We start from the raw sequence: 22,964 nt of genomic DNA, 5'->3' as shown, positions 1-22,964 counted from the left end.
TTTCTTTATTTGTTATGCATCTACTTTTGATAGGGAATGCCTTCTTAATGTTTTCACAATTTATTTGGTTATGAAGAATCCAAAACTCTATGCTCTTCCTTTGTCATTTTAAATTTCATTCCAGCTTTCTTTAGCCAGATTGTGACTGAAGGTACTTAAATTGTTGTCGTGCATTTCTTGGTATTTAATATAGAGCTACCTGTGCTTCAGACTTCGTTCTACTGAGATTATTTGTCCTTCGTGATCAGACAGATAGTTTTAAGTTACTGTTATGTCTAGTTATCTGCCTGTATTTGGTGACCATATAATCTATATTAGAAACACTGTTCGTGGTCATTCCGGTGTAGTCATAGATTGTGTCATGCAAATTGTATGTGTTCAGGAGTGAGCAGAGATCCTCCTTCAGTTTTGATATCTTATTATAGTCAGTGCCTACTACATGCCTACTACAGTAGTACAAGTTTATATGCCAACTAGCTCTGCAGATGATGAAGAAATTGATGAAATGTATGACGAGATAAAAGAAATTATTCAGGTAGTGAAGGGAGACGAAAATTTAATCGTCATGGGTGACTGGAATTCGTCAGTAGGAAAAGGGAGAGAAGGAAACATAGTAGGTGAATATGGATTGGGGGGAAGAAATGAAAGAGGAAGCCGCCTTGTAGAATTTTGCACAGAGCATAACTTAATCATAGCTAACACTTGGTTCAAGAATCATAAAAGAAGATTGTATACCTGGAAGAATCCTGGAGATACTAAAAGGCATCAGATAGATTATATAATGGTAAGACAGAGATTTAGGAACCAGGTTTTAAATTGTAAGACATTTCCAGGGGCAGATGTGGATTCTGACCACAATCTATTGGTTATGAACTGCAGACTGAAACTGAAGAAACTGCAAAAAGGTGGGAATTTAAGGAGATGGGACCTGGATAAACTGAAAGAACCAGAGGTTGTACAGTGTTTCAGGGAGAGAATAAGGGAACAATTAACAGGAATGGGGGAAAGAAATACAGTAGAAGAAGAATGGGTAGCTTTGAGGAATGAAATAGTGAAGGCAGCAGACGATCAAGCAGGTAAAAAGACGAGGGCTAATAAAAATCCTTGGGTAACAGAAGAAGTATTGAATTTTATTGTTGAAAGGAGAAAATATAAAAATGCAGTAAATGAAGCAGGCAAAAAGGAATACAAATGTCTCAAAAATGAGATAGACAGGAAGTGCAAAATGGCTAAGCAGGGATGGCTAGAGGACAAATGTAAGGATGTAGAGGCTTGTCTCACTAGGGGTAAGATAGATACTGCCTACAGGAAAATTAAAGAGACCTTTGGAGAAAAGAGAACCACTTCTATGAATATCAAGAACTCAGATGGAAACCCAGTTCTAAGCAAAGAAGGGAAGGCAGAAAGGTGGAAGGAGTATATAGAGGGTTTATACAAGGGCGATGTACTTGAGGACAATATTATGGAAATGGAAGAGGATGTAGATGAAGACGAAATGGGAGATAAGATACTGCGTGAAGAGTTTGACAGAGCACTGAAAGACCTGAGTCGAAACAAGGCCCCGGGAGTAGACAACATTCCATTAGAACTACTGATGGCCTTGGGTGAGCCAGTCATGACAAAACTCTACCATCTGGTGAGCAAGATGTATGAGACAGGCGAAATACCCTCAGACTTCAAGAAGAATATAATAATTCCAATCCCAAAGAAAGCAGGTGTTGACAGATGTGAAAATTACCGAACTAACAGTTTAATAAGTCACAGCTGCAAAATACTAATGCGAATTCTTTACAGACGAATGGAAAAACTGGTAGAAGCAGACCTCGGGGAAGATCAGTTTGGATTCCGTAGAAATGTTGGAACACGTGAGGCAATACTAACCTTATGACTTATCTTACAAGAAAGATTAAGAAAAGGCAAACCTACGTTTCTAGCATTTGTGGACTTAGAGAAAGCTTTTGACAATGTTAACTGGAATACTCTTTCAAATTCTGAAGGTGGCAGGGGTAAAATACAGGGAGTGAAAGGCTATTTACAATTTGTACAGAAACCAGATGGCAGTTACAAGAGTCGAGGGGCATGAAAGGGAAGCAGTGGTTGGGAAAGGAGTGAGACAGGGTTGTAGCCTCTCCCCGATGTTATTCAATCTGTATATTGAGCAAGCAGTAAAGGAAACAAAAGAAAAATTCGGAGTAGGTATTAAAATCCATGGAGAAGAGATAAAAAATTTCAGGTTCGCCGATGACATCGTAATTCTGTCAGAGACAGCAAAGGACTTGGAAGAGCAGTTGAACGGAATGGACAGTGTCTTGAAAGGAGGATATAAGATGAACATCAACAAAAGCAAAACGAGGATAATGGAATGTAGTAGAATTTAATCCGGTGAATCTGAGGGAATTAGATTAGGAAATGAGACACTTAAAGTAGTAAATGAGTTTTGCTATTTGGGGAGCAAAATAACTGATGATGGTCGAAGTAGAGAGGATATAAAATGTAGACTGGCAATGGCAAGGAAATCGTTTCTGAAGAAGAGAAATTTGTTAACATCGAGTATAGATTTAAGTGTCAGGAAGTCGTTTCTGAAAGTATTTGTATGGGGTGTAGCCATGTATGGAAGTGAAACATGGACGATAACTAGTTTGGACAAGAAGAGAATAGAAGCTTTCGAAATGTGGTGCTACAGAAGAATGCTGAAGATAAGGTGGGTAGATCACATAACTAATGAGGAGGTATTGAATAGGATTGGGGAGAAGAGAAGTGTGTGGCACAACTTGACTAGAAGAAGGGATCGGTTGGTAGGACATGTTTTGAGGCATCAAGGGATCACAAATTTAGCATTGGAGGGCAGTGTGGAGGGTAAAAATCGTAGAGGGAGGCCAAGAGATGAATACACCAAGCAGATTCAGAAGGATGTAGGTTGCAGTAGGTACTGGGAGATGAAGAAGCTTGCACAGGATAGAGTAGCATGGAGAGCTGCATCAAACTAGTCTCAGGACTGAAGACCACAACAACAACAGTCAGTGTAGAGCCTCACTAAGTTAGATCACATTTCCAATGACAGCATTACATAACAGTTTGATATTGCACCAATCTAAGACCAGATGCATGAGAGTCGTCTTCGGGCATGTTTTATGGGCCAGTGATGACTCTATTGCCAAGGCAGGTTACACACTATAAGTCATTAGAAGAAGACCCAAAGGACAACCTAAGCAACGTTGGGCTGATACGATTCATAAAGACCTTAAATGCGTGAACATCCACCAAGATGCAGCCCGTGATAGAGTGAAATGGAGACAACGGACTCATGTAGCGGACCCCACAGGCATGCGGGACAAACGCTGAAGGAAAATATTATAATCAGTGTTGAGTCACAACACAGTACAATCTTGTTGTTTCCTTTACAATTGCTGGCCTTATTTAACACACTATCTAATTTATTTAAAAATGACTTGGGTCTACCGTCAGGTGGACAGTAGATGTTCATGATATATTTTGTATTTTGAATTACAGATTCAATTGCTGAACACTCAAAAACTTTTTCAGTGCTATATTTTACTAGATCAACTCTGGTCTTTACCATGTTTGTAAGCCATTTTTTCACATATATGCAGCTTCCCCCATTTCTGTAATGTAACCCACAAAAGTGTGATTTTGTTCAACAGTTCGGCAGATTGCACAGAGGTATTCCCTGCTCATGGAGTCAGCATTCAGTGAAACACGCCACTGTTGAGCTATTGTCATCATTCAGTTGTGCTTGTACACTTACAGGTTTACTTGTTAAGGATTGAATATTTTGGCGCATTATTGATATATCCTTGCTGGTAGTTTTCACATTGGTATTTTCCTGTTTGGGTTTCTCCCAAAAAAGATCTGTCTCGGCTTCTTGTAACCCACCCATCAAAATGCGTGTTCCCCTTTTTCTTCATTTAGAGTGTATCATACAGATTTTTTATGTGTAGCATTTTGATTATTTTCATGAAGATGGGGCGTTGTGTGTTATTTTTGCACACCTAAAGGAAGTCTTTTCCTTGCCTAGCCTGTTGACATGCAACCCATGAATATTAAAATGGAACCTTGTAAGTATCTCAGTTTCAAAATTAAAACCTATCCTGCATTTGTTGAAATTGGAGTTACCTGCAGAGGAGACAAGCATTCTATTAACTAACCTTGTAGTCTTGTTTAGCTCTGGTCTATCGTCCCTATATCACCTCCCCCCAGGGGGCTCGCCACTCTTCGGTGGGCTCTTGCTACCACAGCACCCCAGCTTTTGCAGCATCTTTTCCGTTCCGTGCTGCATGACTATCCTTCTGCTATTCCTTTTCCCATCCTGTGGGGAACATGTCTAGGCCCAGGGAGAGGTGATGGCCTGCGCTGCTACCTTCCCATATTGCCTATTGGTCCCTCTGTCAGGTGTTCGGGAGGTGTGACCTGAGGGGGGAGGGGGCAGTTGGAAGGATCGCGCCATTGGAGACACTGGCATTCGTGGGGGATTTTCTTGCAGTGAGCCAATCATCTTCGCAGTCAGTGTCTATCAGATGTAAATGGAATAAGGCTAATGATTCAAAGAACCTCACAACTGCACCAAGGTTCTTTGTTGTTTCACATACTGAATACGGTTAGTCCTATGCAATGGTAAATCCATTTCTCGTTCAGAAAGGCAGTGATGCAATTGCTGGCCCTGTGAAATCCTGATCTCATTTATGTAATGGCACTTTGATTTTGGAAACTACTTCAGATACTCTGGCACAACTACTGCTTGCCACTGCCCTTCTCCGCGGCTATCCTGTTCGTGTCGAGGCCCATAGAACTCTGATTTTTTACCGTTGTATTATTTACACAAGGCTGCTTGATGGCCTGACCAAGGCAGAAATCCAAACGTACCTCTCTGATCAGGGTGTCATTTCAGTTCATCGGATCATGAAAAAGGTCGATGCCTCCTTAGTGTCCACTTGCACTCTTTTTCTCACTTTTGACAGAGTTGTGCTTCCGTCAAAGATCAAAGCAGGTTATGAAGCTACCACAGTCCATCTGTACATTCTGAACGCAATGTGCTGCTACCAGTGTCATCATTTCAACCACACTCAAATGCCCTTTTGACATGCAGCCAAATATGTAACATGTGATAGGGATGCTCACAAGGGCAATTGTCTGCCTCCTTCTCCCCACTGTATCAACTGCTGTGGTGACCATGCTGCCTCCTCTCCAGATTGTTCCATGTATCTTGATGAGCGGGCTGTCCAGGAGATACGGGTAAAGGAAAAAGTGCCTTACCCGGTCGCTCGCAAGTTATTGGCTAGTTGCAAACCCTGCATTTTACTATCTGGCACTTACAGTACTGTTCTTGCTACATCTTGCTTCATGAGGGATATATCCACGCAGACATGTGTTCTCAAATTCAGCACTGCAGTTGTGAAATTACCCAGTGTCCTGGTAGCATCGCCGTGTACTCGTCCAGCTGTGCAACAAGCCACCAAACTTGTACCTCACGGTGCAGAGTCTTCTGCTACACAACTGGCAGGCCAGAAAGGACAGAAAGGATACTCCCATGAAGACATCCTATGCCCTTCCAGTCAACATTCGAGTCTTCCTCTGCCAACAGGAAAGGCTCCAAGAAGTCAAGCAAAGGCAAATGATCTTCTCCTTCGCTGACTTGGAGATCCTCTTCAACACTCATTATGAATGTCTTCAATGAAACATTCATGGCCTTTGATTGAACAATTATGATTTACGGCTGTTCTTAGAATTGCAGCGTCCTCTTGTTCTCTGCCCCTGGAAACAAAATTGCTTCCTCACGACCACTTGGAGCTCTCTCATTTCTTCCCGGTCTGTTTTGACCTTCTCCCCTGATGATGGTATTCCATCTCGTGGGGGAGTCGTGCGGCTCACAAGGGAGGACGTTCATAGTCGCCCCATTTTCCTGACTATCCACCTTCGAGCTGTTGCAGTTCGCCTTTTTCCTTCCTCACCTGACTGTGTCCCTTTGTACCATTTACATCTCTCCGTCATTCAGTGTCACCAGACAGACTTCCTCAAGCTTATTATGCAACTCCCTCACCACTTTCTGCTGCTCGGTGACTTTAATGTGCACTATCCCCTTTGGGGCTCTCCCAGAACCTGTCGGAGAGGTGCCCTCTTGGCTGACCTCAATCAGCTTACACTCCTCTGCCTTAACACAGGAGTCACCCATGTTCCTTTCAGACTCCATGCATACCCATTCCCATTCAGACTATCCTTCTGAACTGCCCAGCTTGCCCATTGTCTCGAGTGATCAGTTCTCTCTGTCACACACTCGAGCGACCATTTCCCATATACTGTCTGCTGACCCCTACCCCACCTACGCGTACACCCAAATGGCAACTTGCTAAGGCCAACCGGAGGCTTTGCTCCTCCGTGGCAACCTTCGGAGAACATTTCCTCAGTTGTGATGACTAGGTAGAATATCTTAAAAGTGTTATCCTTACTGTTGCAGAACATTCCATTCCTCGCCCTTCCTCTTTACCACGCCATGTACCGGTCCCTTGGTGGGCTGGGCTGAGCCGTGATGCAATTCGTGCGTGGAGATGTGCTCTCCGTGTTTTTAACCATCTTCCTACGATGATAAACTGCATTGATTATAAACAGTTGTGTGCACAGCGTCATAGTGTTCTTCGGAGTAGCAAAAAAGAGAGCTGGATTTCATATACTATTTCTTTTAACAGTTTTACTCCGTCTTCCGTCACGTGGGCCAACCTTCGACAGCTCTCTGGGACCAAGATCCAGTCCCTAATTTTCGGCCTGACAGTAGCAGATGATGTCATTGTGTACCCTGTTGCTTCTCCCACTATCACCCTGCCTCCCTCCATCAGAAACAAGTGGAGGAGGCTCGGGTGATACATTCTCCTCTCAAAATCGTGAGTGCTGCAATGCTTCCTTTACTGTGAAGGAGCTAGGTTATGCTCTCACTTCATCCTGGTTCTCTGCCCCAGGGCCATATGATGTTCACATTCAGATGTTGCAGCAGCTTTCTCTTGTGGGCAATCACTTTCTGCTTCATATGTACAACCGTATCTGGGCAGAGGGCACGTTTCCCAGACACTGGTATGAAGCCAGTGTCACACCCTTAACTAAGCCCAGTAAGGACAAAACCTTCCTTCTAGCTGCCGCTCCATTTCTCTCACTAGCTGTGTTTGCAATGTGATGGACACATGATTCATGCCCGGCTGGTATGGTTGCACGAGTCTCGCAGTTTACTAACCACTGCACGGTGTGGGTTTCGAGTGCGCTGCTCTGCAGTTGACCATCTCATCATCTTGTCCACCTACACCATTAATGGTTTTCTGTGGAAATCTCAGACTGTGGCTGTGTTTTTCGATTTGGAGAAAACCTATGATGCCTACTGGAGGACTGGTATCCTCCGTACTCTCTACAAGTGAGTCTTCCATGGCCGCCTGCCCTGTTTCATTTAGGAATTTTTAAAAGATCGAGTTTTCAGGGTACATGTGTGTTCTGCCTTGTTGGACATCTTTATCCAGGAATACGGTGTGCCTCAGGCACCCTGAGCATCATCATCTTTGCTGTCGTCATTAACCCTATCATGGCCTGTCTTTTGCTGGGCGTCTCTGGCTTCTTTTCATTGACAATTTTGCCGTGTATTACAGTTCTCAATGGACTTGCCTCGTTGAGCAGCGTCTTCAGCGATGGCTTGATCCTACTTACTCATGGAACATTGATAATTGCTTTCGTTTTTCCGCTCACAAAACTGTTTGTATGAATATTTAGCTGCGCAGTCGGTTTCTTCCACCATCTTGATCTTGTTGCTCTTCTGTTTGTTGAAACTATTAAATTCCTGGGGCTCATGCTCGAAATGAAACTTTCTTGGTACTCCCACGTGTCTTATTTGGCAGCCCTCTGTACATAATCCTTCAGTGTCCTGCCTGCCCCCAGTGGTAGTTCCTGGGGAGCAGATCGAACCACACTCCTCCATTTGTACAGGTCCCTTCTCCATTCGAAACTAGACTGTGGGTGTTACTATCACCCTGACTTTCACCTCAGCAGATATGTGTGCTGTTTGTCTGCCATGCATGGCCACCTATCCTCTACTGCCTCCTTCAATGACTCCTTTGATCGCCAGTATGGGGCGCGTCCCTTTACTCTGTTATATCCTGGAGTTCGCTTTTGGCTCTTGCTCCAGCAGCTTGACTTCACGCTACCTGCCAGTTTCCCGATGGGTGTGAACCCATCACCACCCTGGCTTCTTGCAGTGGCCCATGTTCACCTTGGCCTTCACCCACTTCCTAAGGACACTACTCCAGCCTTTCACGACTGTCACGTGGAACTTCATGATACCTTTGTGTACACTGATGGCTCTCAGACTGACTGTGGTATCAGGTGTGCCTTCATCATTGGCATCTGAGTTTTTCACTATTGGCTTCCGGAACATTGCTCAGTATTTACAGCAGAGCTCTTTGCTCTCTATCAGGCCACATAGTACATCCGGCAACACAGGCTTTTCAACTGCGTCATCTGCTCCGACTCTCTCAGTGCCCTTCAAAGCCCCTGAGTACTGTACACCATCCCTTACTTAGTGAAATGGGTCCAGGAAAGCTGTCACTTGCTCACTCTTGATGGAGCCACTGTGATGTTGATGTGGGTTCCTGGTCACGTCAGTCTGACAGGAATCAAGGCTGCTGATGCTGGTGCCAAGGCTGCAATCCTCGTACTTCAGCCCACTAGTTCTTAAACTCCTTCCAGTTATCTCTGTGTTGCTGTCTGTCTGCAGATGGTGTCACTTTGGCATCACCACTGGTCCTCCCTTCATGGGAACAAGCTCTTGGTTATTAAGCCTCTCCCAGTGGCTTGGATGACCACTTCTTGGCCCTCTCGCAGTGAGGAGATCATTTTAGCATGGTTGCGTATCGGGCACTGTCTTTATAGCCATTGCCATTTGTTAAGTGGTGCTCCCCCATCCCTTTGTGCTCATTGTGCTCAACCTTTGACGGTCCGCCATTTCCTGACGGAATGCCCTTTTTTTAATCATTTATGTTCTCATTTGTGTTTGTTGTCTGAGTTATCGGTCGTTTTAGCGAACGATGCGCGGACCGTCGACTGCGTTTTACTTTTTATCCATCGTAGCAATATGGTGAAGGACAAATAATTTTCAGTTCAGGACCTCCGTTTCATTATGGCGCATTTTATAGACCTTTCTCCATGTCCCTGTTTTTAGCTGTCTTCTCTTCCATCGATTGGGCTTAACGTGTAGCTGTTTTTAACTTTTTTTTCCCGTGTTCTATAGTTCTCGACATCGGTACATATAACCCTAGTTATTTTTGTGCCCTAAAACAAAACAAACAAAACCTGTATCACCTCAGACAATTACGCACCTGGCTTTATGGTACTTCACACAGCATACATGTCATCTAGTTCAGAGCTAATCAAATTACATAAATACCTTCCATGACTGACTGTTAGCAAAAGAATTCTTTTCTTCTCTGCCTCAAATGTTTCTCTGGATTCTTATGTGAAGACGGTACATTCGCAGTGTGCACGCAGTTTCAAATATTAATTTTGATTTGATATGACGTTTGAGCACTTTACTTTTGATTTCTTTCAGTACTGTTCTTGCTGTGATCACTAACGGTATGCAGCACTGAGTGGGTATCAAATTTTTTTTTAATCACTTCTTCATTTGGCACACCTGAACACTGTAACAGGCTCTGCGTCACGTTCTAATGCATTTTCTTTGTGTGTTGCAGCGGTTTGTTTGAATATGGATTTGACAGTATCAGACAGATCACACGTAACTAGTGACTGCACATTTTTACTGTCTGCAATCGATACTTTATTTAGAGCACAATTTACATCTAGATTTATTTTCTTAATTCTCTTTTCTGGTGTTGCAAATATTGATGTTTGGAACTAGGATAACAAGAGCATACTCCAGGTGTTTATTGTTTATTTCCCGTTCTAGTACCATAAACTTCACTTCCAGTTCTTGATGTTTCACTTACAGATTATCATGTTTGATGTTGTGTTCCACCATTTCTTATTTCAGACAGACAATTTTACTTTCCTGCATTGTTACCATACTGTTCACTTTGAATTTCATAGCATGTATAACACACTGATTGCATGTCCACTGGTCTTCATTACATGTTTTAGGTGACCTCAGTTCCATGTTGTGATCCTATGACTGTGGTGTCCAATAGGACAAAGAAGTGTGACCATTTAGTGTTAGACAGCTGTAACTTGTACCTGCAGCAACGCACGTACCACATACAGAAGGTGTATAATGGACCCTTTAGTGGTCACAGACCTGATTATATACGGGTTTCAAATATCCACAGCGTTTTCCATTTTATAGGTCCACATCATTTGATATAGACATAAACAATATGTTAATGACCTTATAATCCTTCTGCAATGTATGCAAAATGTTGATATGCTCATGTTTACATTTATTTGTATCCCCCTCTGTATATCAGATGACACTGGTGTTGGGTTATATGCTCAAATACTGGCCTGGCAATTAAATATTTTTACATGCAGTTCATGTTGTCTTTCAACAAATATTCACTGTATATTGAGGTGTTCAGTGGTCCACAAGTATGTAAATAACATTGAGGCCTCTTACCTGCTTACTCAGATAGAATGCACGATCAATTATCATGCTTATATCTCGTATAAAAGGCTATGCAGAAGTTACAGCAGAGTGGATATATGATAAAACTTACTTTCACTGGTGACCCTGTACCTGATAAGATGGGATAAGCCTGTGACAGGACTGGAATAGGGTTTACTAAGTGGGTGCTTAAGACAGGTCTTGCACATAGGCTTGTTACAGACATATGGCCCATGCGGTAAAGGGTTGGGTGTAGATGTGACAAAAGGATGCATCGGGACACTTTGCAGATTTGATGGGTGGTGAAATAACACTTTGTGAAAGGGGAAGGGACGAGTTGATCACAGAATGCAAAAAAATAAGAAAAAAATTTAAATGACGGTAGTTGGTAAATGATCTTTTTCTAAAAACACAATTTAGAGAGCACTGTTGTCATACCTACACAGATGCAGACACTTCAGATGACAATGACGACTGTCATTGTTCTTTGAAGCACTCATCTCTAGTGGCTGATACAAATAATCAAAATTTGTCGACCATCTATTTGCTTTAACCCATGTTTTTTTTTTTTTTATTATTTTTCTTAAATTTGCCTTTCCATCCAGTTCATTTTAGCTGTCCTCTGTCAGCCTAATAAATAATTCATTCGTTAGTTTTAGCTCTCATTTCTGGATATCATGTTTTGTCTGGTTTTCTTTGATATTTTGAATATGGTCTTTCTAAAGAGTATTGTGATTCATTTCACCAAATGTTTCATTTCGACAACTTCGAAGAATTTTCATTGATTTGGTGAAGACAGAAGGTACAAAGGCAACAGTTTCTATACATAAGTATATTATATATATCTAAAAACAAAGATGATGTGACTTACCAAACGAAATCGCTGGCAGGTTGATAGAAACACAAACAAACACAAACATACACACAAAATTCTAGCTTTAGCAACCAACGGTTGCTTTGTCAGGAAAGAGGGAAGGAGAGGGAAAGACAAAAGGATGTGGGTTTTAAGGGAGAGGGTAAGGAGTCACTCCAATCCCGGGAGCGGAAAGACTTACCTTAGGGGGAAAAAAGGACGGGCATACACTCTCTCTCTTGCGCACGCGCGCGTGCGCACATATCCATCCATACATATACAGACACAAGCAGACATAAGTATATTATATTATTGAAACAAACATAAAGTTAATAATTTTTGTTGTATATTTTAAAAGAATATATTGAATGTTTAGTGGACTAATACGACAAGTGATACATTTGATGGATTAATTTATGTATTTTTTTTCTTTTTAAAGGGATTAAGAGAACTACTTGAAATTTCCTGCAAAAATGGTACCCTGCGAAATAGCCTACTTGGCATAGAATCTGAAGATAAAGAAATGCAAACGGAAATGAACTGTGAAACTTCTTGACAGAAGTAAACATCTGGAGGAAAAAGCACAATGAAAGACAAACCAAGTGATTTGTTTCTCTTTTTAATGTGGCAGCATGAGTCATTATATATTACATCACTGAACTAATGTGCAATGATTCTTGCCTCTGATAAAGGAATTGGTAATGACTGAATCTCACATAATGTTGATGTGACTGTTAAAAATTTCTTTTGTACTACATTTTATACATTATACGCTTTCCATTGTGGTATTCTGCTGGGAATAAACTGTGTTTCTCTGACTGTACAGCTGAATGTTAATGGCCAAAATGCAGTGCCACAATAACCACATCAGTGCAGCTACAAAGAGTGTCTTTATTCATTGTTTCATGTGGCGTGGCATTGGTCATTTCTGCAAGTGTGATTTCTGAAAGTTATGTTTTCAATTCAGCATTTTGTCTGTTGGGCAATGTGAATTTCAAAGAATAAAGTAACTAGTCAGTTGTAAGTTAGACATTTTAATCTCTTTTTAAGCTTATTGTATATGTAAAACTTTGAATAAGTCGCAAAGGTGTGAGATGAACTTCAGAATAGTATCACAGACTGTGACCCACAGTAAGCATCAACAGTATCAGAATTATACTATTTTTTTCTCTATATGGCTCTTTAAATTTATGATTTATGGGAGTTCATATTTTTATTTTGGTCTGTAGACAGTAACTGTGAGTCATGCGATCAGTCATATCATAAATTTTTTTAATATACCAACGTGATTAGTGTCTAAATCTAAAAGAAAAACTCCAAGGGTTTGTTTGTTTCAATCAGTCCTCTGAGTTCTCTCTTTCGTTAAAGCTACCAATCTTACGACAAAAATATATAATCGTCATTTGCTCAAACAAATGTCCATATAAAAGGCAGTGCACAAATTTCATAACATACTTCATTTAGCCTTTCATTTTCATCTTATGTGATAGACTTTTCTCTGAATGAATTAAAGTATTTTAGGCAAATTTATTTGTTGGCTGTGAAGTTTATATCGTATACCTTCATACTTACTAGTGATGACTAAAAGCTATTTCCAGGAGACATCCTGGTACTTTAACCTCACATTTTGTTTGTATAATTGGAAGTTTTGTGCAGAGCTAAAATATTTGATTCTTGGCAAATGTTAGAATCCATCCCTTTCAACATATCTCACATATTTGAGAATGAAACAGGCAGTTTTGGATTTTATAGCTACAAGTTACATGCATAATGCACCAGATATTGTGTTTATAGTATTCTCTGGTGACAGTTTGAGGCTGATATAGGTACCACAAGAGAAGGAAGATCTAGACCATGAACTGTTAGTCTTGGAAAGACTTTTCATGCTTCAGTTGAATCCAGTGACAGTAAATTCACTAGCTGTCCTCTACAGGTGGGGGATGCAAATACAGTTATTATTGTGGAGCATATAATGACATATTTGTGAAATGGATATCTAGTTTTTCAGGGGATATCTTGTAGGACAGGAAACTGTCATTATGCTGTTGAAACATATGGAAGTTCATAAAACAGATGCAAAAAAAAAAAAAAAAAAAAAAAAAAAATTGAGAAATAGATCAGGCAGATGAAAAAAAAAAGCCAAAAAAGTAAAGTTATGTTACTGAATTGTGACTTTGGTGTTAAGGTGTCATAAGAGATTAACATTTTGTGTTCAACATCTTTAGAGAAGTGGCTTGAAATCAAAGTTTAATTAGCTAAGAGTTTGTGATGAAAGGAAAAAAGTGAATCTTTTAAAATAGAAACTATTATTTGTATCACGACAAATTATTACTTGGCAAGGCGAACTAGTTACCTGGCTGGGGTGGCAGCACTGTTATGTGCATGCCCAAGTAGCAGGGAGAAGGGAGAGTACTAGCCTACACTCCAGTGGAATACTGCCACACTTTGTATGTCTGTATGTGCCACTGAGTGAAGTTCCCCTGAATATGAACAGTCTCTCTCACATTGGTTGCTATGTATGCTTCTCCTGCTGTATCCATGTAACTACGTCCCCTGGTGACATTACTGTTTTCCACAGCTATGTCAGTGGATTCATAATCTGCTATTTCAGTTGTGGATGATAATGCCATCTCTTTGTTTGAATTTGTGCAGACTGATTTAATAAAATGTTTAGTTTTCTAGTCTGTCACAGTCTCTTTCCTCTGGTAGTCGTTACACATTCCTGCGTGATATACAGTTTTTTTGGTCTTCTAATGTCGTGACAGCAAATGCTAATATAACAACAGTGAAAGCAAACAGGCCACATGGTCTACTAGTTAGTATTTTTGACCAATAACGCCAAGGTCCTGGGTTTAATTCCTGGTGACCACCTCAAATTTTTCGCTGGTGGAAAGGTCTGGAACAAGGTCCACTCAGTCGTGTGGGGCAAACTGATAAGCTGCTTTGTATAGAAAGGTAGCGAAATTGATGTGGAAGTCGCCAAAGTAACATTACTTCGAAAGGCTTGCAAATATCTTCAGCTGTTTTTTTTTTTTTTATTATAGAATGGGACACTTGTCATTTTGACTACTGACCTTTCTCTTTGCAATATTCCAGAAGGCTGGTGTCACTTAATTAGTGCTGGAAGTTTGGTTTACCTTGGAGCTATTTATTTTTAATTTTTGTGAAATAATAAACTGGTAGCCAAGATCGCAGGAATTCTTTTTATTCCATGATTACCGGTTTCAGCGAAACTAAAGCTGCCATCATTGAATCTTAGGACACATACAGGTTACACCATCAAGGCAAACAATGGTGATATTAATACTTGCCTATAACATGCTTGTAGAGGGGAAGGGAACACAAAATGGAACTTTCACAACAATGAAATGTTTCCTGGCACTACTGTCTGACTTTACTTCTTGCACACTGTCATTTCGCACCATTTATTATCAGTGTAGCAGGTAAGAATCCACAATTTGTCTAAATAAACGACTTGCCACTTTAATTCTGATACTTTATTTCTTCATAAAAAAATCTAATGTAATATATTGTTTCCTCAAGTACATTCTGTCATCTGTACTTGTTCATTCTGACACCTTATAAAAATGTTGATGGAACAGTTTAACTTTCGCTTGCACATTTTATTGTCTTGTCATTCTCATTGTCATTAAAGTTAGTTATGGTAACAGCAAGTCATCAGAGCTAACCCTTGAAGGTATTTTCTGCGATCGCTTTTTGTGTTCATACTGAGAGATAATAATGCACGCTACTTTGAAGTTGAATACAACTGTACCTAGTGACGTGAGTAAGTTAGTTCTCGCTATGGCCAGGTAACCACTTCACCATGACGAGTAATTTTGTGTGTGTGTGTGTGTGTGTGTGTGTGTGTGTGTGTGTGTGTGTGTGAGAGAGAGAGAGAGAGAGAGAGAGAGAGAGAGAGAGAGAGAGATTATGTTAACAGGTACAGTTGAATTGGTGTCCTAATGTTACTAATGTTACTTAGCATCCCAAATTTTTGTATTAGTATAGCTTTTTCCTTTATAATAATTGAAAACAGTGCCACAGTTAGGTAACTGCACACGGTTTTTACATCAGTTTCCACTTCTATGCTGATTAGTAAAAAGTTCCCAGCAGATCCAGTAAGACTCTGTGAAACACTTTAATGAATTCCATATTTTGAACTGTGATGATAAGAGCAGATGTTTTCTGTTAAAGTTGCTTGCTGACTTACAATAGATCACTTTAGAAACTGTACAATGCAACTGTGACTGAAAAATCATACTAGTAACATATTTAAATGTCTCTCTAATAATTGTACTCATTTGAAATATATTTTCGTACATTTTAAGACAAATATATAGAAGTAAATTTTGAAATTGACTGTTAAACTCCAATACATTAAGTATAGTGATGTTGATTCAGTTAACAGCCATATGTTACGCCTTGTACATAATATATTGTATAGTGTTAAAACTGCAGGTAATATATTGTACTTGTATGTAAAGTTGCAGAAAAGATATTTTGTGTTATGCGCAGAGGAAGGATAAAGAAATTTTCAGGACTTGTTTAGAATCTTCCATTCCCATCCTTATCCACATTCATTCAACTTAATACAGAAGGTGAGTGAGACTGAAGCCGTAAATCAAATGAAAAGAGAATGTTTTAAGTACTGTTCAGTATATAAAATTAATTGTTGCTTACATGCAACGCAACAGAGACTGGTCCTGAGACAATGTTAAAGCAGCAAAGAGACGTTGTTACTAACAAATTGAAATTTCAGGTAGGTTCAAGTTACGGGAAAGCCTGAACTGCATAGAAGGCAGTATCTTATTATCTTATTCAGATAATGTTGCTCAAATTTACTAATTCAAAAGCAGAGTTTTGTTCTGTTTATCATGAGTAATACACTCATGACAAGAAGCATGAGATTCAAGTACACGTGGACATGAATCACTGTTAGGATTGAAGAGAAAATAATCGTGCCATGTCACTGTTTGGCCAATACAGTATGTATAGATTAATAGTCTGCTTATGTTCGTAAAGTGACAACATCTCAACAGTCGCTTGCAAAAGTCTGATAGAGACCAGAAATTTGTAACAAGGGATTCTCTCTATTAGAAAGAGAGGAATGAAGGGGGGGGGGGGGGGGGACTCACTATATGTTCATGCTTTAAGTCTCACATTGTGGTATTCCTCCTTCCATACCTCCATTTGCACATCCCTGCGGTATAATATGTTGTACCTCACAAAAGAAAAACTTTAGGTTTTGTATAACAGATGATTAAATGCTATCACTGCCAAAGAGTTACTGATAAGAATGACTGGAGAAGAATGTATAATACTAAATGGTAACATGAAACTTAAATTTCATTCCTTCAACTTTAATCTGGAGAGAGAAAATCCCTGTTTCTGAAAACATAAGCCTTAAGTTGTGTGTGACAAAAGAATTATTGTAGTGTTCCATGCAAGTGGATAGATTTTATTGGCCTCCAATCAGTTGGAGGTGAATAGTACCAATTTTGGTGTGTAGTCTCAATTTATGTTTGTGAACAGTAACTACCAAAGTAAGCACAAAAGAATGTGAATAAAAAGTAATTAATTTAAATCATGTTTTTTATTTTAATGACATAAAATAGAAATATAGGTGATACTACCTTTGTTGTTAATATTAATGCAGACCTTGCCATTACACATTCCCAAACATTCTCCTTCATGACAGAATCTAAAGAATATAACTGCTGGATTAATAACTGAGTCAAAAGGTAGAGTAGGACATGAGGGCTATTTACTAGACACTGTCGTTTAAGAGTTCCTATGTTCTTACTATAGGACTATCAGATACATTGCAATGTTTGCGTTACGTTCCTTATCTTGAATATGCTCATGTTATGGCATGCACCCGAGCTGCTAAAGTTTTCCCACCTTTTTTCTTCTGCGTCCTTGAATAATGCTGGAAGTAAGAGGCTTAAAGATATTATCTAATTCTCATATATAAATATGAAGAGATTCTTCAATGGCATTTTCATATATTCTTCAAAAACAACGCCCTGAACTCTTCGAACAAGACTTTCTCAATACAGGAACATCACATAAGTGATCCTTTTAAGAATATAAACATCAGCTTGACAGCTTGACACATAACGAGAATGAATACATTTTATAAATGTTCATTTGTGTGCTTCAGTCACTTTCAACATTGCTGTCGATGGCTTTTGCTCCAGCGCCAATGCACTTCTCTGTCTTGGAGTGACAATCAAGGGAGCACGTGCAAATGGTGTCGCAAGTACTTCCACTTGTGAGGTTAATTTGATCGTCATCCTATGTTGAAGACAAGTGTTGCCCGTTGATATCTCTCTCTCTCTCTCTCTCTCTCTCTCTCTCTCTCTCTCTCTCTCTCTCTCTGCCTCCATTATTCAGCAACATTACTTCTCCATAATGCTACAACATAGGCACATGTTCTTAACAAATGTCATATTTAGATTTCACTTATTCATATACGTATTTTGCTTTGTTTGTACGTAACAGTTTGTACCATTCTTATCCATAGCCTCTCTCTTCAGTCAGCAACAACATTTTATTAAATTTTTTTCTCAACCTAAATATAAGAGAAATAAGCAGCCCATACTCCATAACACTACTGGTTCCGGCTACTATTTAAATATTTTATATTAATTTTATCTCTTTTTGATCACTGTAATCGTATAGGTGGAGTTACATTTTGGGTACCTAGCAACCTTAGAGTTTTGTATACTAGGATTTTCCTATCTCCTAAACTTTACATCTACATCCACATCTACATAGATACTCTGCAAGCCACCGCAAGGTGCATGCAGAGCCTTCCCCGTACCACTAATTGTCATTTTCCCTCCTGCACCACTTGCAAATGGCGCAAGGTTTAAATGACTGACTGTATGCCTCCATATCAGCCCTATTTTCTCGTATCTTTGTGGTCCTTACGCGGGTTGTATGTTGGCAGGAGCAGAATCATTTGGCAGTCAGCCTCAAATGCTAGTTATATAAGTTTTCTCAATATTGTTTCCCAAAAAGAACACTGCCTTCCCTCCAGGGTTTCCCATTTGAGTTCCCGAAGCGTCTCTGTAACACTTACCTACCACTAATAAATCTGTCAGCCTTCGTCTGAATTGCTTTGATGTCTTCCTTCAATCTGAGCTGATACAGATCCCAAACACTTGAGCAGTACTCAAGAAAAGGTCTCACCGGGGTCCTATATGAGGTCGCCTCTTTCTTAAAATTCTCCCAATAAACCAAAGTTGACCATCTACATCCCCTACCACTGTTTTCAAATGCTCATTCCACCTCATATCATTTTGCAGTGTTATGCCCAGGTATTTTAACGACTTGACTCTGTCAAGCTGGACACTTGTAATACTGTATCCGATCATTGCAGGTTTGTTCTTCCTACTCATCTGCCTTAACTTATATTTTTCCACATATAGGGCTAGCTGTCATTCATCACACCAACTGGAAATTTTGTCTTAGTCGTCTTGTATCTTCCTACAGTCACTCAACTTTGACACTTTACCATACACCACGGCATCATCAGCAGACTACTGCCCACCATGTCTGCCAAATCGTGTGTGTGTGTGTGTGTGTGTGTGTGTGTGTGTGTGTGTGTGTGTGTGTGTGTGTGTGTGTGTGGAGAACAACAGTGGTCCTATCACACTTACCTGCAGCAGTCATGACGACAACCTTGTCTCTGAACACTAACTGCCAAGGACAACATACTGAGTTCTATTACTTGACAAGTCTTCGAGCCACTCGCATATCTGTGAATTTATTCCATATGCTCGTACCTCCATTAACAGCTTGCAATGGGGCACCATGTCAAATGCTTTCCGGAAATCTAGAAATATTGAATCTGCCTGTTGACCTTCATCCATAGTGCTCTGTATATCATGTGAGAAAAGGGTAAGCAGAGTTTTGCACGAGTGGTGCTTTCTAAAACCATGCTGATTCGTAAACATAAGCTGCTTAACCTCAAGAAAGTGGATTATATTTGAACTAATAATATGTTCAAGGATTCTGCAGCAAACAGAAGTTAGGTATGTCTATAATTTTGCGGGTCCATTCTTTTACCTTTCTTATATTCTGGAGTCACCTGTGCTTTTCTCCAGTCACTTGGGACTTTGTGCTGGACGAGAGATTCACAATAAATGCAAGCTAGGTAAGGGGCCAATGCTGTAGAGCATTGGCAGTTCTCCCGTGTTTTTATGGAACTGTAGAGCACACTTCGTAAAACAACTGGGATTCCATCCGGACCTGGTGATTTTTTGCTTTCAAATCTTTCAGCTGTTTCTCTATGCCAGGGATGCTTCTTACTCTATCGTCCACATGGGAGTGTGTCCAATGGTCAAATGACAGTATATTTGTATGATTCTACAGTTTGAACAATTTCCTGAATGTGAAATTTAAAACTTTGGCTTTTGTTTTGCTGTCTTCTACTGCCTCACTAGACTGGTCAACAAGGGACTGAATGGAAGTCACAGACACACTTAGTGATTTTACATACGACCAGAATTTTCTCAGGTTCTCTGCCAGATCTTTTGCTAAGGTGTGATGGTGGTAGTTGTTGAATGCTTTGTGTATAGATCTTTTCACAGACACCTGAATCTGTACTAATCTTCTCTTGTTGTCTTTTGTGCGTTACTTTTTGAAATGAGAGTGCGACAGCCTCTGCTTCCCCCGAATTTTATTATTAACCCATGGTGGGTCTTTTCCATCTTTTACCCACTAACAAGGCATATAACTCTCCAGACCACGATTTACAATCTGCTTAAACTTTGCCCATAATTCCTCTACATCCATCTTACTGGAACTAAATGATGTCAGTTTACTGTTGAAGTGAGATGCTAACAACTGTTTATCTGCTCTATCTAGCAGAAGCACTCTCCTAGTCTTCTTGATTGATTTATTAATTTTTGTAATCATAGTTGCTATAATGATGTGATCGCTATCCCCCATTTCTATACTGACATTGTCGATAAGATCTGGCCTATTTGTAGCTACAGGGTTTAAGATATTTCCATTGTGTGTGGGCTGCCGACCTAGCTGCTCAAGCCAATTTTCAGAAAACTTGTTCAAAAGTATTTCACACGAATGTCTGTACCACCTGCAATTAATCCATAGACATCCCAGTCTATACTCAGCAGATTATTGCCTCCAACTAGTATTTACGCACTATTGACTGTAGACTTTCTTCGAATAACTCTAGAACTGCCATAGCAGAATTGGGTGGCTGGTAAAAAACTCCAACAATTAACTTAGTTTCACCTACAACTGTTATATGCGATCAGACGACTTCACTATCACACTTAACTTTCACCTCAATACAGATAATATTTTTGTCTACTGCAATTGAAAACTCCCCCTCCTATGGGCTGTAATCTGTCTTTCCAATATACCTTCCACGATTCACTAAATATCTCAAGGCTTTCCACTTCAGGTTTCAGCCAGCATTCAGTCCCAAGAATAATTTGCGTGCGAGAACTTTCCTAGAGGGCAGTAAATTCGGGAACTTTATTACGAATACTTCAGCAGTTTACTGATAAAATTGTGACAGCGAAATGTTTTCATTTTGAATGCCGTTTGACTTTCCTTTCTGTGAATAAACTGGAGAGCATTCACCAGAGCACTTCAAACTACTGCCCAGCCAAAAAAAACCTCATGTGCACTCCACAAGTACTCTGCTACCCGACTAGCTGCTTCCTTTGTGTAGTGCACCCCTGACTTATCAGGGGATTTCTACAAATACCCATACAATAACGCAGGTCTAGAAACCTGCAGCCCAGACCATCACAGAGTGCCGAAGCCTTTGGTTGAAACCCTCCTCTTGGCTCCAAACCAAAGGGCCCCGATCAACTTCTGGAACAATGCTGCAAACTGAGAGTTCTGCATGCACCTCGTGGCCAAGGCCAGCAGTCTTAACTGTCGCTGCCAGCCGCCTGTATGAACTGAGGGTCACCTCAGAACACATGCTACAAGCATTGTTGGTGCCAATGTGAGCCATAACTTGCAGACAACTGCACCCTGCATGCACAATAGCCACTGGCAAGGCCGCATATGCATCTTGGGTGAGGCCCCACACAGGTATACCAAGTGAACGTTGGCATTTTTCCAGCCCTGAACGCTATTTGCCTAAGGGACTCCATAATGTGCCTAACATTGGAGCTCCCTCCTATAACTAATAAACCCCCCCTCCCCCCGTGTGCCTTCTCTAACCCTGCTGAAGGAGTGACCACCTGTCCACTCACAGGATGAATGGGTGAGACCAGGCACCAGTCTCCACATTGGCCCTCTGCCGCCTGGAGTGATGCAAACGCATTACCACTCACCACTCAACCTGCTGCGAGGGCGGATCCACAGCATCATATGCACTAGGAGGTGCCTCAGAAGCAGAGCCCATGGGCAAAACAAGTGACACCTGAGGTGTCCCATGCAACACACCAGATTCTCTGCCTCCACTACACCCTGATGTGAGAGCCTGAAGGTGACTGACCATAGCCAACAGCACATTTAGCTGTTCGTGAACTGCAGCCAGCTCCTCCTGCATCCGCACACACCATGCACACATCCTACTCATCCTAGCAAGACTAACTGAAGTGAACTTTAAAAGAAGACACTCTTAGGTATGCGACTAGCTACTCTCATGATGTGTCAACAATGGATGCTGATGCATTAAAGATCTACATTGTTGGAATACATTTAATTTAATACATACTTACAGAGTTATTTTATTAATACAGGGCTATTACAAATGATTGAAGCGATTTCATAAATTCACTGTAGCTCCATTCATTGACATATGGTCACGACACACTACAGATACGTAGAAAACTCATAAGGTTTTGTTCGGCTGAAGCCGCACTTCAGGTTTCTGTCGCCAGAGCGCTCGAGAGCGCAGTGAGACCAAATGGTGACGGGCCGAGAAAGCGTATGTCGTGCTTGAAATGCACTCACATCAGTCAATCATAACAGTGCAACGACACTTCTGGACGAAGTTCAACAAAGATCCACCAACTGCTAACTCCATTCGGCGATGGTATGCACAGTTTAAAGCTTCTGGATGCCTCTGTAAGGGGAAATCAACGGGTCGGTCTGCAGTGAGCGAAGAAACGGTTGAACGCGTGCTGGCAAGTTTCACGCGTAGCCCACGGAAGTTGACGAATAAAGCAAGCAGGGAGCTAAACGTACCACAGCCGACGGTTTGGAAAATCTTACAGAAAAGGCTAAAGCAGAAGCCTTACTGTTTACAATTGCTACAAGCCCTGACACCCGGTGACAAAGTCAAATGCTTTGAATTTTCGGCGCGGTTGCAACAGCTCATGGAAGAGGATGCATTCAGTGCGAAACTTGTTTTCAGTGATGAAGCAACATTTTTTCTTAATGGTGAAGTGAACAGACACAATGTGCGAATCTGGGCGGTAGAGAATCCTCACGCATTCGTGCAGCAAATTCGCAATTCACCAAAAGTTAACGTGTTTTGTGCAATCTCACGGTTTAAAGTTTACGGCC

At 40.7% G+C, this 22,964-nt stretch overlaps 1 protein-coding gene across 2 annotated transcripts in view; it reads left to right on the top strand.

Moving 5' to 3' along the window:
• LOC126198521 (FGFR1 oncogene partner 2 homolog) overlaps positions 1-17,086 on the top strand; it is a 74,988-nt gene extending 57,902 nt beyond the window's left edge. For both annotated transcript variants that reach the window (XM_049934907.1, XM_049934908.1), the window contains one exon: positions 11,890-17,086. In XM_049934907.1, the coding sequence (XP_049790864.1) occupies positions 11,890-12,006 (117 nt within the window). In that variant the 3' untranslated portion in view covers positions 12,007-17,086. The remainder of the gene's footprint in view (positions 1-11,889) is intronic.
• The last annotated feature ends 5,878 nt before the right edge of the window (positions 17,087-22,964 follow it).

Source organism: Schistocerca nitens, chromosome 8 (genome assembly GCF_023898315.1).
Source record: "Schistocerca nitens isolate TAMUIC-IGC-003100 chromosome 8, iqSchNite1.1, whole genome shotgun sequence".
NCBI classification, from domain to species: domain Eukaryota; kingdom Metazoa; phylum Arthropoda; class Insecta; order Orthoptera; family Acrididae; genus Schistocerca; species Schistocerca nitens.
The sequence above is the reverse complement of the archived record's forward strand: the minus strand, read 5'-3'. Positions and strand labels throughout refer to the sequence as shown.